At 41.4% G+C, this 18,793-nt stretch overlaps 2 protein-coding genes across 4 annotated transcripts in view; one reads left to right on the top strand and one right to left on the bottom strand.

The window, feature by feature from the left end:
• itpka (inositol-trisphosphate 3-kinase A) overlaps nucleotides 1–2,067 on the top strand; it is a 32,498-nt gene extending 30,431 nt beyond the window's left edge. For both annotated transcript variants that reach the window (XM_060934053.1, XM_060934052.1), the window contains exon 7: nucleotides 37–2,067. In XM_060934053.1, the coding sequence (XP_060790036.1) occupies nucleotides 37–246 (210 nt within the window). In that variant the 3' untranslated portion in view covers nucleotides 247–2,067. The remainder of the gene's footprint in view (nucleotides 1–36) is intronic.
• A 9,651-nt stretch (nucleotides 2,068–11,718) lies between these two features.
• Nucleotides 11,719–18,793, bottom strand: part of ltk (leukocyte receptor tyrosine kinase) — a 129,443-nt gene continuing 122,368 nt past the window's right edge. For both annotated transcript variants that reach the window (XM_060934049.1, XM_060934050.1), the window contains exons 23-29: nucleotides 18,260–18,389; nucleotides 17,898–17,995; nucleotides 17,566–17,658; nucleotides 15,603–15,704; nucleotides 15,303–15,437; nucleotides 13,404–13,494; nucleotides 11,719–13,295 (exon numbers count right to left, since the gene is read on the bottom strand). In XM_060934049.1, coding sequence (XP_060790032.1) covers nucleotides 12,348–13,295; nucleotides 13,404–13,494; nucleotides 15,303–15,437; nucleotides 15,603–15,704; nucleotides 17,566–17,658; nucleotides 17,898–17,995; nucleotides 18,260–18,389 — 1,597 coding nt within the window. In that variant the 3' untranslated portion in view covers nucleotides 11,719–12,347. The remainder of the gene's footprint in view (nucleotides 13,296–13,403; nucleotides 13,495–15,302; nucleotides 15,438–15,602; nucleotides 15,705–17,565; nucleotides 17,659–17,897; nucleotides 17,996–18,259; nucleotides 18,390–18,793) is intronic.

The following is an 18,793-nucleotide window of genomic DNA, read 5'->3' as shown; positions in this document are numbered from 1 at the left end:
CTTCAGTGACATGTTCTGGAACATTTCATTTCCCAGGTCATTGGAAGTTCACTGTTGTTTATCCACGACCACACGGAGCGAGCTGAAGTTTGGCTCATCGATTTCGGAAAGACCACAGCACTCCCTGATGGACAGATGTTGGATCACAATAAGCCCTGGCATGAGGGCAACCGAGAGGATGGATATTTATGGGGCTTTGACAACCTGCTGCACACCCTCAGCTCACTGCCAACACAGTGCTCGTAATGAACTTAATGATGGACCCTTTTACATCATGCCATGGGGAAATAAGTGATAATCCTTTCTTTTGCAGTTTAAAATCACTCGTGCTCTCTTGACACTCTAGTTTCTCAACTGTTTCACAAGCTTTTCTCTCATATGAGTCACTGTCCAAGAGTCCAAGAAAGCATAATTTAATTCAGTTACAGAACACATCACTTGACATCAATTAGGACCCTGTGTTTGTCAGCAGCCTCAATTTTAATAACCATATAACCATAGCGGAGACTATTATTACACCACTGTACTCTCGATACACAATTTACCATGTAATATTACCGAAAGTCCATTACCAACAAATTATCATAAAAAAGAAGAGGTAAATTGCTTTACTAAATGCTTCGAGGTAAGCTTTTATGACGTCCTTTATGGTGATTAGTCAATGCTAATGTGGAGCAAATAGATATGTACACTTCCTCCCAGAGGATAAGAAGCACGTTTAAGGCAGAATGTATTATGTGCACACAGCATAATCAAGAAATAATAACAAGACCCCCACCCACATCTTGGAGTTGGTTCACAAGATTTAGCTGTCACACTCACTTGCTTTCTCTTCAGACCAGTTCTGTGATCATTCTTAGTTTCTCACTTCAAGGTGTTGTGGAATGACTCACTTGTTTGTGTAGTGCCTTTGCTTTGAGCACAAACGGAGACTTGCCGATTCATGAGATTACTGGTGTAGAGGCAAGTGTGCATTGGTTTAATGCAGGTTCTGACTCATGAGCAAAGTGAACCAACAGTCTTGGAAACAGGAGAGCGCAGCAGGAACCTTAGTCATCTGTTCCACAGGACAGTTATGTGTAATGCTAAAAGGATGCGTATAATAACTAAATACGTGTACTAGTAATGAAATAACTGCAGTATTGTAATAAGTGTTGCAGAGTTAATTTTCAGTAACTTGGATTATGTGTTTGCATTACACATAACATGGATTACTCTGATTGTATTTGCACCACAAGAGTAGGACTACTTTCCAAGCCGTTTTCACCTTCTTGTTCTGTAAAATTAGGCACTGTTAGCAGTTAAAGCTCTATGTTTGTAACTAGAATGTTGAGTTGAAATCCCAGGACTGCCAAAGAGCCACTGTTGGCCACTTGAGCAAGGCACATAACCTTCAACTCCTGGTTTTGTTTTACTCCCAAGCCGTTTGGTTAAGAGCATCCATCCCAAATACCGAAACACAGAAATTTTGTAGCAAATTTCTGATAAAAGGAAATCACCAATCTGCAGAAACTGTAAGGCACATTACCGTGTCTCGTTGTGATATTTTTTATTTTTATTTTTTTTACCCAAGTTCTTTTTGCTCTCTCTCACCTCCTGTGTTATTTCTTGATGTGGGAGTGACCACTAGAACCCATTCCCTCTGTTGAAACTTTAAAAACGTGTATGGGTTTACGAGGGTCTGTGGGTTTTTAACCATGTTTAAACCCCTGATCATTTTTAGAGACTTTCCTACTTGAATATCACTAGTATGCATTTAATCAGTGTATATACAAACTGGTATGTTTCTGGTTATTTTTAGAGCTTGTCTTGTGGGAAAGAGTGGTACTGAGACTTTTCTTGTTGATTTTTTTAAAGGCTTTTATTGTGTTTTTATGGTGTTAAGCATTAAGTGGAAGGACCCGGGCTGCATTTTGCTGATCTATATTTCTCTAAAAGTATTTTCCAGGTCAGATCGGACAACTTTTTACCTTCAAACACTATTGTTTTTAGGGACAAGGTGACAGTATTTGTTGTCACAGGATGAACACATATGAGATGTTCTCATAATAAATATCTTGAAAGTAATGATCATTTTGTTTTCTTTTTCCAAGAAGAGTCTACTGTCAGACTAACATTCAGGTCTAGAATTTCAATTTAGTCGTTTAGTTCATTTCTACACTGGGATGGTAGGATGAGTGAATGAACAAATAAATAATGAAAGTGAATGAAGTGACAAGTAAAGTTAAAGGTGCTGACTGCAAAGTCATCTGAAATTAAAAATTTTTTTTGTGCCTGGCATTTTCCTATGTCCTGCAAGAACAATATCATGCGGACAAGATGTGATCATTTTGATGTGCCGAGGGTCACTTTCCTCCATTCTGGGACTGAATATCCTCCCTCTTGAGGTAAACAGTATGGCCCTACGGAAACAGCCGGACGCGAGGAGCTTTAACTAATTAGCATAACTATGGAACTGCGTCACACCAAGATGTGGAAAACATCGTGACTCTGCATCGACCTCGGAGAGTTTTGAGTCGCAGGGATGTAATTTGTGGTTGACATTTGTGAATAGATCCGTGAAAAAAGACGTATATATCTTTTCTCTGTTACTGCTTTTGTGTTATCGTTTCTTTCTCTGTAAGATCAAAACATTAGGTGTATAACTCCATACTCGCTACCGTGGAGTCGAGTCCATGCATTCTAAAGCTAAGATAGCTAAGCACTCGCTAGAATAATTTCGTTATCTGTCCAGAAAAATTATGTAATCTAACCTTGCTCTATCTTGCAGTTGCACTCACTAGGCAGGCTTTCCTTTTCTTTTCCGCTGGCTTTTAGCTGGCGGGAGAGCAGAGTCTGCCATGTTTGTCCATGCCAACATGTTTTGGTTAAAAGTAGGTCAAACACGCCCCATGGTGGTCACGTGATATTGTTGCTTACTTGCTTTGGCAACTTCCGGAATCGTAAAATGCGAGACGCGTTTCATCTTGGCAAAATATTTACACATAGGATACATGGTGTGTGCAGCAGCGAAACATCTTGAAACTCCAACAGCTATAGAAATAGAACATTTTTCCAGAATTCAACTTTGCAGTCAGAACCTTTAAGCAATATCACATGAGAAGGGAGTGCTCCATACAACAACATAACCTCAAGTGTAATATTGCTTTTATACAACAGTTCTATAAACAAGAAATTGATATCAGGTAAGGGAAATTTTGGACACAATATGGCTACATATTCAGTTTATTTTTGCTCCACTAGCGGAAACAGATCCTGAAGAAGTCACACTCTCTTTACAGCATGTCACCTAGCTGGCTAGCTAGCTCACACTGATTTGTACATTCATGTTAAAGGTGTTTCTGGTAAAATTGACTTCCCTTCTTCCTTTTCATTTTCATATGATGAGCTTTAATACTTTATATTCTTGAAAAGTAAAGCATCACTTGCCGTATCTGTAGTACACTGCAGTAACCGTTTCAAATTAGGAAGTGAAATTTTACGTGCACGACACAGACTGGAGTGATGTACACACACTGAAACATCCCAGTGCCGTTATGTGAAATATCAGCACTCTCAGAACGCTGCTCGACCAGTCAAATTAGTGGAGTGGAACTAACTGTTATGTGAAGCAAAGTTAATAATTATTAGTCGGAAGGAAGGAAATTGTCATGTAGGTGGGTTGCATCCAACGTCACATCCGCCTCATCAGACATGCAGGACATGAAGTGGTGGTCAGCTGAGCTCAATGTTTACAAAGCGTTACTATTGCTGGGATACCTTGCTAATCATTAAAATGCCCTACGCTTGTGTTGTTTTGGGCTGCTTGAATAAAAAAACCCTATGAAACTGATGAAAATTTCTTTTGGGTTCCACATGAAGTGATAAAAAGGGTGAAAGAGCAAAGGCTTTTACCAAAAGATGACGAGAAAGGTGGCTCTTGAACCTTTTACTGCGATGAAAGGCAGCTAAGTCAAAGAACACCCGAGTTTGCAGTGACCACTTTGTGAAAGGTTTGTAAATTCCTCTGATTTATTTTGTTGGGATTCACAAATCACTTTTCTCACCATTTTCCGTTATTTCGTGATATTCTGAAGTTCAGGAGAGGCTTAAGTCCTCAGACGTGTTTTTGTTTACTGTGTGACCATGGTTCCCATCTTGTAAACTAATGGGCATGTTTTCACTTTATTTATCAGGACGTCTGAGCTATCTTTACAAGGACGATGATGTAGATTGGGCTCCTACACTGAACTAGAGAGATGAGATCATCGAGACGATCCACGTAAACACAAAAGCAGAGCTCACGAGTTAACATCACGAAACTGCTTACCCGGCTATGCAGTTACAGTGAGCCATAATAACTTCTCCGTCCTGTTTCACCAATACTCAGGTCTTTAAAAGTGTTTCTGTGGATCTTTGTGAATGATTTACCTGGAAGAGAAGAGCAGGGAGGATTGAGAATCGAGCAGCTGTGGTTTGTTTACACCCGATACTAAAACTTGTAACGTCCTAGCAACCATCGCAAAGATGCATACAAAAAGCCCAAAAATGCCTACTTACCCGGGCATAAACGATACAGGATTTATCTTGTAGTGTCTTGATTCCCAGATCTTTAACCCAACCACATATAAAAAGTTGTACACCTCCATGCTCTTCCAGGTTTTCATCTGTTTGTCCGTGTAGAGCAGGGGTCACCAAACTACGGCCCGCGGGCCAGATCCGGCCCGCCACCCCCCTTTGACCGGCCCCCCAGCCCCTCTGCCCCCCATCACTTGAACCGGCCCTATGAGGCAATCCCCAAAAGTGGTCATGGCCTATTTTTTTAAATTGCTTTTTGGCAAATAATAACATGTCTGCATCTTGTATTTTGTTGATTTTATCAATTAAAATTGATATTTAGTTATAAAATGAACTATTCATATTTTCCGAATTTTCGTCATATGCTCGCGATCAAGCAGTGACAGGCAGCGCACGCGCAGAGAACTGTCAGTGTTCAGGACAGCAAAATGGCTAGCGGTAAGCGAAAAGCTGACAGAGAGTGCAGAGTTTTTAAAGAACAGTGGACCACCGATTATTTTTTCGTTCAGTGTAAGGACCGTGCAGTTTGTCTTGTATGTAAAGAAAGCGTGCCGGTTTTCAAAGAATATAATCTGCGTTGTCACTATGAAACCCGCCACAAAGAGTATGCTAGTTTGCGAGGGCAAACAAGAGAAGACAGGATTCGGAGGATGAAATGCGGACTGGCTGCACAACAGAATGTATTCCTTCGCCAAACCCAGATCAACCAGGCTGTTGTCCGAGCTAGCTATAAGGTAGCTCACCTACTAGCTACCCATGGAAAGCCGTTTACTGATGGGGACTTTGTTAAAGTATGCATGCTTGCTGTGGCCGAGGAGGTGTGTCCCGACAAGAAGGATGCGCTCAACGCGGCGAGTCTCTCCGCACCTCCTATGACCAGGCGAACCGAAGATTTGGGGGACAACGTGTATGACCAGCTGAATGAGAGAGCGTCAGAATTCGAGTTTTTTGCTTTGGCCATGGATGAGAGCAATGACGTGCAGGACACAGCACAACTGCTGTGATCTATTGATCTATTGCTCATATTATTATAATTTCACTGTTTTTTAAAATGTATTTATTTTATAGGCCTATTTATTTGACCTTTATTAAGTGCTGCATACAATTATTATTTATATTATTAATAATATCAACAGGCCTACCTACAATTTATAATTTTCCACTCACCTTTGCCAGGGGTCAATCACCTCAAATAGGCAGATGTTTCTTACCTTGACAGCTTTGATATTATTTTTTATTAGAAAATAAATAAATGGAATATCTGTGGTATTTCAAATTAAAACAAAGTGTGAAGACTTGATTACTACTTTTGCAAACCACTAGTAAAGATAAACAAATATGTGCCAGGAATCAAGTGTTGATATAGTAGTGTGGATATAGTAGTGGGGATATAGTAGTGGGGATGGCCGTGCCAGGCTAGTAATCTCTACTACACAATGAGGCCTGCTGGTGGTCATATTTGTCTGGGTCATACAATTCTATGTGATATAGCTGACCCGACCCTGGCCCCCATCACAGTCAGGAACGACAATGTGGCCCCCAGAGAAAAAAGTTGGGTGACCCCTGATCTATCCTATTGCAAAGAGCAACTTTTTGAAGATATCTTGGCCTCTAAACTGCAAAAACAGTCAGAGACGGGTTCACTAGCTCTTTGCATAACAGCAACCAAATTGGTTTGCCTGACCACCACTTCATTCACCAGAAGTAAACTCGCAAGCAAAAGTCACGTGACTGAATACGACCTATAGGCATGGCCTGTAGCAGGAAAGAAATTACATCATTTTGGATTGTTTCATGTAGCCACTTGATGCACAGTAATGTTTCTGCATGTATCAAATTCATAATCAGAACTACAGTCAAATGTTTTTTTTATTTGAGGTTTGAAATTACTCAAATAAATCTCCAACACTATTATATCCGATAGAAATAACATTTTCCCAGATTCAGAGGCAACATTGCTCCCCTTGGTGGTTATTGAAGATGATGCAGCTACCTGCATACCAGTAAACAGTAGGTATTTATGCAGCCCATTGGCAGTGATAAAGTCTCAATAATCAAAATTACACAAACAAACAACAGAGTACACATGGGGTTAAATAATATATAGCTACATATTTGTAATTGTTAGTCCAGAGTAAAATATTAATTTGGATATAAATTTATATACTGTATATATCTTGTTCTACGCATCTAACAAAAGGAGTTGTATCTTCAATGAAAGAAAAAACAAGAATGTATGAAAGTATGAAAAACTCTTTACAAGTATAAAATGCCAAGGTAAGGTTCAGTGTATAATATGAGGTTGTGCTAACAAGAAAATCAACTTGAAATGGCAGTTCAAAGTGTAACATGCAACAAAACAACAGCAGGTCTAATAAGTAGCTAACCCCACTTTTAGCTGTCTTAGTCCTTATCCCTAACCTACAAAATATAACAAACAAAAACTTTACATGGCAATATCATATTAATAATTTTTAATATATAAAACCATAAGAATGCATTAGGTGTAGTAACGTTTGACATTGTCCTTGAGGAAGTCCTTACAGATGTTTGCCCACTTCATAACCATACGATGAAACACCAACACTTTGTTTAAAGAAAATGGTCAGCTCCAGACAAATCCAGACAAAACAAAAAAACAAAACATGGCATCCAGTGAAACTTCTTGGGGACTTTGCACTGATGACAAGTTTGACGATTCCCATTCGAGGTATTTTTCATTTTAAAGTTGATGAAACAGCTCAGTATGATTCCAGTGGTTCTTTCTTTCTTTTTTTTACTTCTGTTTCTGTTCTGTTTTTACACCTTCTTAGTAAGATTTGGACTGGACTATTTTTGAGCTTTATTGCCATTTTTGTAGTTATTTTCACAGTTTTATCAAAGATCTACCAATTTAAAAGTTGCACCATTCCTCTAACAAAAAAAAAAAGTGAAATCCATGATCCTATTGCTGGAGAATTTCAATATCAGGCTTTGACCATGCCGTGTCTCTTCCTGTTATAATAAAAAGGACTTATTCCAAAACCCTTTATGAGATCCTTGTGTAGACACAAATCTCTACCTAATGCTGATTCTTCAAAATATCTCATTATCTCTAGCCGCTTTATCCTGTTCTACAGGGTCGCAGGCAAGCTGGAGCCTATCCCAGCTGACTACGGGCGAAAGGCGGGGTACACCCTGGACAAGTCGCCAGGTCATCACAGGGCTGACACATAGACAACCATTCACACTCACATTCACACCTACGGTCAATTTAGAGTCACCAGTTAACCTAACCTGCATGTCTTTGGACTGTGGGGGAAACCGGAGCACCCGGAGGAAACCCACGCGGACACGGGGAGAACATGCAAACTCCGCACAGAAAGGCCCTCGCCGGCCACGGGGCTCGAACCCGGACCTTCTTGCTGTGAGGCGACAGTGCTAACCACTACACCACCGTGCCGCCCCTTCAAAATATCAAATATTTTGATCCAGTGTTAGATCCAGTGTAAATGGTTAAAGGAGATACACAGAACCATGGCCTCACTTTTTGTTTATAAATGTCTCAAGACCTCAAGAATGGCACAGGAATAATTTTAAGGGTTAACAATAAATCTAATATAGTAATTTTTATGATTAAAGTGATTCATACAGGTAGCGGTCTGAGTGAATGACCTTGACATCTGTGACATCACAGCAGGAAGGCTATGGGTCTCATTGCCATTTCCGCTATACTAAAACACAGAACTAACTGCAACTTCAATCCTCCATTTTGAGCTAATTTATCGCCATGCCACGTAGATGCTTTGGTGGCGGGTGCAGCAACACAACAGAAGGTGGATTTATGTTGCATTCATGGCCCAAGAATGTTCAAACTGCAAAGATTTGGATGCGTTTTGTGAGAAATTCACAGGTACATTTTACTGATGACTCGTACGAAACCTCTGATCTGTTGAGGAGCGTTGGCTATAAGCCCGTATTGAAAAAGGGTGCAGGACCAGCAATTAAAGGAAAAGAAAACTACAAGAAAAGGAAAGTAAGTTCAGTTGCACCAGTTCTCCCGGAGTGTGAGCCGAGCAGTAATGGCGGAGTACTCAGTATGGAGAAAATGGAGAATGAGTGGACCAGTCGTCAGATTTCTCCGCTGGGTATGCCTCTTTTTCCCCCCAGCTGGATATGCTTACCTCAGCAGCAATATCTCGGCCTTACGTGGAAGAAGCGAATGAACGAAGAACAGAAAGTCAGATTGTTTCAAAACAATCGGCCACAAGCTCGTCCTTCAAGAAGCGAGAACACAGACGGGTAAGATGTGACTCTCATTTGGTTACATAACAAAAACAACAACACTCGTTGTTTACCTGCATTTAGATTAATACATGTAACTTGTATTGTGTATTTAAGTTACTGGTATGAGATTATTTAATTTGCTTCAGAATGTGATTGTCTCATTTCATCTGATTATTTAATTAGCCTTTTACGTTCTATCAGTGAAAATGCATGCATGTACATGTACTGCCGCTTTTCCACTACAAACGCGGCTGAGTTGGGCTGAGCCGTGCTGTGCTGAGTTGGGCTGAGTCGAGCTGAGTGGGGCTGTTGGGGTTGCATTTCGACTACAACCGCGCTAAACCGTGCTGGCTGGAAGTGGGTGGACACATTGGGTGGAGTTAGCGAAAGTGGGTGGACGTCACGTGATGTCGTTAAGCGGTGCAAACAGTGACATCAGTGATCTTTTAAGCGGTAGTCTCACGACCCGGATAGTAAACAATAAACATGGAGGACATGGAGTCGTTAGTGTTGCTGGTCTTGGTTCTGTGGCTTGTTGTCACAGACAACGGCAACAGATACTGGCAAGAGCGTATAGATGAGGCGAGGCGCATAAGGCTTCAGAAATTCTCGTAATTCGTAATTCTTCTTCTTCCGGGTTTACGGTGTTTACAGATCCCAGCGTGCTCGCGGGGCGTGTGCGGGCGTGTGAGGACACTCCTCCTCACCAATCAGTGCACAGGGGAGTGTCTGCTCACGCCCCCAGCCTCACTCAGCTCGGTTTGGCTCGCTTCAGCCCCACTCCAAAACCGTGTGAGTTTTGGGTGCTAAGCAGGGCTGAAGCGAGCTGAGTCGTGCTGTTCTGAAGTAGTCGAAACGCGAGCCGTGTCGGGCTGAAGTGAGCTGAAGCGAGCTGAAGTGAGCTGAAAAAGGGTAGTGGAAAAGGGCCATTAGTTGCATAAGTTCTAACACCTATCCTGTTTTAATGAGTCACATGAGACTGTCAGTTCGATTCCATCCAATTCTCTAGACGGCTTTGTTCTCTGGCTTTATTTTGTAAGGTGGGGGCCTCTGTGGCCGATGTGTTTCTATCGGATTCACTTTCCGATGGTTCGAACTGATACGGTTCTGTGTGTATAGCAGTAGCATGTACACACATTCCAATTTCAGGACTATCACAGTCAGATGTATTACTATCTGAGGAATCTGAAGAATCTCCAATAACTCTGAACGAAGAGGCCATTGCAACCACTTTCGCCTGCCAAGTCTGGCTTTGGTCTATAGCACCGGTTCCCACTGTGACGTCATCCACTCAGGGCTGGCTGGCTCAGCGGGGCAGCTCGAATGCCAACTTTGTGGTCGATTTTAACTCTCAAAAATATATATACATTTTTATTCCCAATTATGCAGGATACAAGAGTCAAGGATGGAGATACTATCCACTCAGAAATGTATTTAAAAATAAAGGTTCTGCGTATCTCCTTTAAGCACAGAAAGGGGTAAAAGACTTGCTATGTCTTTTACCTCTACAATAGTAACCTCATTTCTCTTTTCCAGCAGCACATAGTTCTTCCTTCTCGCAAAAGCTTAATTTCAGTTATAGAAAATTACACACAAAAAAAACCATACCAAAAAAAAAAAAAACCCTTAAAAAAAATCACATTAAAGGTCACAGCAGAGGCAAGCTGTGATTAAAATGGCCTCCTATCTGGAAGAAACTAATTTATTTAATACACTCTTACTCTGTATCACTGCGTGCTACATATTGTATAACCAGTGACAAGACGTAAAAGTATATTTTTCCAAAATACTAGCTTCTGCTCCAGCCAGCTATGTAGCACAGTCTCTTTCAAATGTATTCATTTCCACAAATCCTGATATGAATATAGGTGACAGAAAGTGGCTGGTGGTTTGAAGACAGAAGAAAACAAGTAAATTCAGTCTTCTGATTTCTCCAAGTATTATAGGTTTCATCAAAACATGCCCATCAGGACCAGTGTACACGCATCCTGCCTCTAAATGTGTGGTGCCAGTACTCGTATCGATAGCAGTGTTAACAGGTTAGACCGTTCAGACTGCTCACGTTAGCAGTGCAGCCCTGATTTCTTCTGCATGCTGTACTCACCACCACGGGTGTCATAAAGATGGGGAACATGTGGACGATTCCAAAACCCCCTGAGTAGACACGGGACACAAGGACAGCCTAGTGAATGGAATGAACTGTCCACAGTGAGGAATGCAGTGTATTAAACTATCAAGAGCCTTAAAGGAACAGTCCACCGTACTTCCATAATGAAATATGTTCTTTTCTGAATTGAGACGAGCTGCTCCGTACCTCTCCGAGCTTTGCGCGACCTCCCAGTCAGTCAGACGCACTGTCACTCCTGTTTACTCCTGTTAGCAATGTAGCTAGGCTCAGTATGGCCAACGGTATTTTTGGGGCTGTAGTTAGATGCGACCAAACTCTTCCACGTTTTTCCTGTTTACATAGGTTTATATGACTAGTGACATGAAATAAAGTTCAGTTACACAAATTGAAACGTGGTGATTTTCTATGCTATGGAAAGTCCGCACTATAATGACAGGCGTACTAACACCTTCTGCGCGCTTCGACAGTGCATTGATACCGTCACTCCTGAGCTCCATATCAATGCGCTGTTGAAGCGCGCAGAAGGTGTTAGTATAAACCTATGTAAAACCTATATAAACCTATGTAAACAGGAAAAACGTGGAAGAGTTTGGTCGCATCTAACTACAGCCCCAAAAAATACCGTTGGCCATACTGAGCCTAGCTACATTGCTAACAGGAGTAACAGCCCGTCTGACTGACTGGGAGGTCGCGCAAAGCTCGGAGAGGTACGGATAAGCTCGTCTCAATTCAGAAAAGAACATATTTCATTATGGAAGTACGGTGGACTGTTCCTTTAAAATTCACTCAGGAAAACACTCAGAATCTACTATGGAAAATAATTAAAACTAAACAAAAACTGTATACAGTGTTCCTTATACTGTTAGGAAATGGGAATTAGCTCAGGTCAGGTTGCTGTTTGTGCAGAGTTTCACGTAAACTGAAAGAAAAAAAAAAAGCCCCAATTCTCACTTCGCTCATGATTAAAGTTAAAACTCATTATATACATATTTCAACCTTTGCGATAGATCCACTGTTCTGTAACCCTCACACTACGACGCCACTTAGAGACAGATTTGTGAAAAAGTGCATGAGCATGCATTGAATCTAGGGGTATTGATTTAAAATGTCACTAATCAGAGTGGAAGTAATGCCCTCCAGTGATGTTCTAACTTTTCTGTAATATATATGCACAAGATGCTTGTGTTGAATTACCCATTCATAGATTACTGATGCCATAGTATTTGTTCACACAAAAAGAAAAATGGACTAGTCTTCATCTTGTTTTCTGTTACTTTGGACATACAAGAGTGTCGCTGGCCTCTCAATTTATATCGTTCTAGGTGAGGCAACCTGAATGACATGAGCTACATTATTTTCAGTATTATATCTGGCTTTAGTTCAGCATCTGAATGTGCTACACAGGAGTAACACTAAGATCTTCTGACAATGAGAAGCCTGAGTCTCTGTCTCGTATGGGTTTCTCTGGCTTGGTATGCCTCCTGACATCTTCATGCCCGTAGCTGGCGTGACGCTTGACCAATGGTTTGTGGGTAACAGAGAAAGCCAGGCCCAGTGCTGTTAGAGAGGAGCTAATTGCAGAACTACTGTTGGGTTTTGGAGACTTGGCAACTACCAGGGGTAGGCTCTCAGCTTCATAGCTCTGTTCATCATACGCATAATTTACATTGCCGCAAGGGAAGCTCTGGAGCTTAGCCAAATCCATGACCACAGCAAGTGAGCTCCCTCCAGCCTCAGCTGCCCCTTTTCGTGAACTGAGACTCAAAGGTCCTGGAGGACTAGAGCTCATCTGAGAGGGAACTGTTGATGAATTTGAGCATGGTGACACGTTAGCTTCAGTCCCAGAGTCGTTATGCTCTGAGGTTGAGGTAAAATGAGACGGAGCAGTGGTGGTACAGGACAAAGGCACAGGTTGGGTTGTCCTCCCAAAGCTCTCCAGAATCCATGAACCATAAGTGGGGTTCCAAAGATTCTTGGTGTTGTTCTTGAGCTTCTGGCTTCCTGAGGAGGAGCCTGATCTGGAGCATGGTTGGTGCTCTGGGACCTGTAGCCAGGAGCTTGAGCAGGCTCCAGGAGCTGAAGGTGGCTCAGCCCAAAAAGGCTCCAAAGCTTCACGTATGGCCACCTCTTGAGGCATTTGGGGTGGCCGCTGTAACAGCAGTCGAGGTTTCTGGACCTGAGGGAGTGGAGTTAGGATTGCAGGCTGCACAGGCATTTCCAGTGACTGGCTCACTAGAAGAGGAGTCATGCTGCCAGATGCTACTGGACGAATCACAGTGCTGATCTCTTCATCCACAGTTGGCCCATACTCCACTGGAAGCGGAGTATTTATTACATCAGGATCCTGAACCACATTAGTAGGTGAAGCAAAAAGGAGGAAAGACACAGGCAATTAGGGTACTTGCCTAAAACCAGATGTAATTCTTTATTGATCGTGATATTTTAACTGTACCTGAGTACAATAGTTGATCCTCTCTAAAATAGCTGAGAAGTTTGGTCGATGTTCTGGGCAGTGTTGCCAACACTGTGTCATAATCCGGTAACTAAACATGAAAAAATATTTGTCAGTGAACAAGTTGAAGTCTGGATGTAAACCAGACGATATTTAGCAGAGTGCTTAAAAAAACATTCAGCACTAAGTCATGTGAGATCAAGATGTAAACTCATCACACTGAAATAAAAGTTTAAGCTTAAGTTTAGTAATCTCAAAAGTTTAGTAATCTCAGTTATAGAAAATTACACACACAAAAAACCGACAAAATCACAAAAAAAACTTTTAAAAATCACATAAAATGTCAAAGCAGAGGCAAGCGAGAGGAGCTATCAACCTCTAACTCCACTCAAAACATTTCTTTACAACCTGATTAAAATGGCCTCCTATCTGGAAGAAACTAATTTAGTACCCTCTTGTCCTATTTCACTGGATGCTACATACTGTATAACTGAGACACCGGTGACAAGACGTAAAAGTAAACTTGTAAATCGTAAACTTGTTATTGCACGGAATTAAATCTGGCATCCTCAGGGGTTCAACACTTAGAAACTCTTGAAACCAAGTCAAATTTATTTGTATAGCGCTTTTAACAACAGACATTGTCGCAAAGCAGCTTTACAGAAAATTAAAGATGGATTCTTTAGATCTAGAACTAGGGATGTCCCGATCAGGTTTTTTTGCCCTCCGATCCGATACCGATCATTTGATTTTGAGTATCTGCCGATACCGAGTCCCGATCCGATACTTCTTATAATCCATAAAAAATAATAAAGACGAGGAAAGAAACGGATCCAGGATGTTCCTCATTTTTTTTATTTAACACCTTATTTTAACATCCAACAACTCCGTTAGCAAACAGAGCACTTACGTGAGGTAGTTTGAACAATAAATAACATAAATTAAAAACATAACCTTAAAATACCTGGCAGGAATGTAAACAAATTAAAAAAAAACTGCCACAGTGCCAGTAATTTGCTTTTAAGAACGCATCTCACAGTGGTATACAGTAATTTCAATTAAGGAAATGAACGTTTTTCTTGATGAAAACAAGCATTTCTACCCTTTCAGGTTTGAGCCTGTTTTTGTCATCCAACACGTTTGCAACAGCACTAAAAACTCGCTGTATTGTGTCGGGTGTTTGTTTTTCAGGTGCCGTATCAGGTTTGTTGTATTAAATGCGGCCCTTTCCTGTCCACCCCTTGAAATTCCAGCTTTACATATTTCACAGTTTGCTATGGCAATGTTATCATCAACTTTGACATACTGCCACACCGCAGACATGCTTTGCTTTCCGCTTCGAACTGCTTCCGTGTTCAACTTTGCCGGCAACGGGCAGCCAATAACCAATAGCGTCTCCGCTACAAAGTGATGTCATGCCGCACGTGTTGATGTTGCTGTGTTGAGACAAGACGTCTGGTCTCACTCTGTGCCAACGCATAGCTATTGATGTGTTAAAAATGAGAATATATTATATAGATATATATCCGATCCCTGATCGGGAGGTAATGCCCGATTCCGATCGAGTCTGAAACCACGTGATCGGGCCCGATTTCCGATCACGTGATCGGATCGGGACATCCCTATCTAGAACCTTACAACACAGGGTTTACCTTCCACAAAGAGTTTTAAATAAAATCTTTGTCGAAGGCGACAACCATTAACTGTCCAACAAACCCTTGAGGAACCGTCTTTTCTGAGAGTGTCTCAAAGCTCAGATCAATAATAATACTTCAGTACAAGCTCTAAATATACATCACTTTCTTGTTATTATTCACACTCCTCTACTATTGTTGTAATAAAGACTGGCTAGTGGTAGTGATTCTTAACTGGGGGTTTGAAGCTTAAACTTCTACTTACACTGGTCCTGGGCAACTCTTAGGTGGATCCATGCGTCCTCCACTCATCACAAACTCCAGCACCTCTTGATTAGTCTTACATGGGTAGGGCATGTAGCCCAGGGAGAAAATCTCCCACAGCAGAACACCAAATGACCTACAGAGGGAGACAAATGATACAAACAGATCCTTTTCTCAAGGCTACAATGATTTTAGCACAAAAAAGGGTTCAGTTAGGGTATTTTAAAATAGGATGAAACCATTTCAACAAAATCAGCTAATAGCTTAAAGAAATGTCGCACAAGGGACAAAGAAGCATTACCATGTATCAGTCTTGCAAGTGAAAATACCCTCTAGAAAGGCTTCAGGCGGCATCCATTTCACTGGCAGCATGGCGCGACCACCCTTCCTGTAGTAACTGGCCCTGCAGGGCAGGAAGTTAGAGTTTGAAACACTCAAATAATTGTGTCTCAATGATTTTCATCCAGAAATTTCTCACACACCAGTGAGCCGTCCCTGGTGCAGTGATGGAAAAGTAAGAGGGTGTCTTAGTAATTCATGCAGCACACGAGGGAGTATAGGGCACACTGCAGCCTGAGACATACCAGATCAGTCACTTACCCTTCACTGAGTGCTGGCTCTAATAAAATGTAGCGCAGCATTAAAAGGAGATGACAGGGCAAACGGAAACATCTAAACACTGAGTCATTGCGGTACATCCTCCTTTTATACAGCGACATTCTTAATTGAATGACTGGTCTTATTTGTCTCAATTTATGGATCAATGTCGGTTTGCTTTCTTTAATTTTTTTCACATTTAATATTTCTTTGGGGTGGCACGGTGGTGTAGTGGTTAGCGCTGTCGCCTCACAGCAAGAAGGTCCAGGTTCGAGCCCCGTGGCCGGCGAGGGCCTTTCTGTGCGGAGTTTGCATGTTCTCCCCGTGTCTGCGTGGGTTTCCTCCGGGTGCTCCGGTTTCCCCCACAGTCCAAAGACATGCAGGTTAGGTTAACTGGTGACTCTAAATTGACCGTAGGTGTGAATGTGAGTATGAATGGTTGTCTGTGTCTATGTGTCAGCCCTGTGATGACCTGGCGACTTGTCCACCAGGGTGTACCCCGCCTTTCGCCCGTAGTCAGCTGGGATAGGCTCCAGCTTGCCTGCGACCCTGTAGAACAGGATAAAGCGGATGAGATATTTCTTTGCTTTTTTCATGTCATTAATATGAAACTAGGTTTCACAAAAAGGGCATTAAATTTGCGTGTAACCGAAAAACACGAGGTGTTTAAACTTGAGTGTAATCTGTATATAAAAGTGCAAGAGCTCATTGCAAATTATATGATTTAAAGTTGATCAATCAAGGTTGACATTAGTTGGTCTTTTTTATGAGTAACTTTACACACACTCAGGAGCATGTGAAGGATACTCAAAATGTTTTGAAATTACAGGATTTTGATGAACACTTTCCCTGTGTCCGAAATCGCTCATCAACTTACTATATAGGGCACTATGTAGTGAGGACGCCATTTTGTAGTGCTGTCCGAAACCTTAGTGAGGATTATTTACACCCTATATAGTGCACTCAAAGTATCCCACAATGCATCACAAAAAGTAGTGTACAACGGTGGTCACTAACCAAAGCAATATATCCCATCATGCATTGCGGTCGTGCTGAAAGAAATCAAATTAAAAGTCTCAAATTTGATTTAATAAAAGGCAGCGGCAAAGAAGAAAGTATTCAGCCTTGATTTAAAAAAACCTGAAAGATGCAGGTACTTTGTATTGATTAATGTGGGAAATACGCTCAGTATAATATGTATTTATCACAAAAATACATGCATGTATTTATTATTTTGAAAACCCACCAGCTGACTGATCTGGCGCGTTTTAATTGTGCGACAGTAATGACGTAAATACCAGCACGATGGACTAGTGTCCGAAAGCGTTTTTTCATTTTACCAATGAGCTCACTGTATAGTCCTCTATACAGTAATTCCCTCTATAGGGAGTAGTGAGTGAGTGAGTGATTTCAGGCACAGTGCTTATTTCTTAGGTAAATGCTCCTATGAACAGTTTACGAATAAATCTGTATACAGCTTGACAAATGAGGCCCATTGTCTAATATTTTAGTATATATACACTATAGAATAGCTTTTAGCAGTTTAATCAGCAGTTAATTAGGGTATTCACTGTTGGTTTTTACATTTATTTATGTTTTTATGGGCCTCAAATGAGATTGTAGTACACCATCCTTTATCAAACGGTGAAAGCAGACAGTAACGGCACCTGTATATGTCACGAGCCATTCCAAAATCTCCAATTTTGGCGACTCTCTCTGGACCAGGGCAAGTCAACAGGCAGTTTCGTGCAGCGATGTCTCTGAAACAAAATGACATGTTAAAGCATCCTCATTTTTGATTTGCTCGTCTCTAACCATACTAAGCAAATGTTTTGAGCTGATTCACACTTCTGAAAGAGGCGAGATACTCAATTACTAGTAGTATGTAGTTGAGTGAAATTATTTTTTCTTATTTTTATGCTAAATAGTGAGAATTGCACCTGGGCCATTCATTAAAGTTCACAAATGTTACTGCGATATTTCTGCAGTGTTTAACTACCTGTGAATGAAGTGGTTCTCCTCCAGGTATCGGCAGCCGAATGCAATATCTCTGGCCATGTGCAGCAGCTCCAGCATAGTCAGAGAAGAGGGCTGATTCTGTGGGAACCAAATTGTCAGATTACTGTCTCATCACACGGTCAGCTTACCAGTCACACTGACTCAAGACACACACATACACACACACTGTACCCCGCAGCACACACAGGCTGTTATAAACCTGACACTTCCTATGCATATAAATTTGTACTTGCACATAAGTATTTGAATGTGCGTCTATGCACAGTCACCCGACAGGTGAAAAAAATGCTCACCTAAACACATGTATACACACTGTACAACACACACAACCGAAGCACTCACAGCTCTGGGGCGGTTCTGTCTCAGAAAGCTCTTCATGTCTCCTCCAGTCATGAGCTCCAGAAGAATAAATCTGGGCAGGATCTGAAGACTTACTCCGATACAGCGCACTATGTTCTGATGGTTGAACTTACTGCAAACACATACAGGTATTTTTAAATACACATCAATATATGTAATCAGTTAAATTTATTATTAGTATTATTGCGAGTCTCCTCAGGCATCTTGCTTTTTTGTAGGCAATGTTGGATGAGGCACACCACTCCTACCCATCCCTTACACTGGCTTGTGCAACCGCAGGTACTGGGTATTGTTACCTAATCTCTATGTCTTTGAACTGTGAGAGGAAACTGACACATACACGTGGAGAATATGCAAACTCCACACAGAAAGGCCCCCGCCAGCCATGAGGTTTAAACTCAGAACCTTCTTATTGTGAGGCGACAGCGCTAACCACTACACCACTGTGCCACCAATCAGTTAAAAATCAAACACAGATCCTGAATTATTAGGACCCATAGTAAAGCTGGGCAAAAA

This window comes from Neoarius graeffei, chromosome 11 (genome assembly GCF_027579695.1).
Source record: "Neoarius graeffei isolate fNeoGra1 chromosome 11, fNeoGra1.pri, whole genome shotgun sequence".
Taxonomy (NCBI): domain Eukaryota; kingdom Metazoa; phylum Chordata; class Actinopteri; order Siluriformes; family Ariidae; genus Neoarius; species Neoarius graeffei.
Note: the sequence above shows the minus strand (reverse complement) of the source record. Positions and strands in the feature narration are given on the sequence as shown.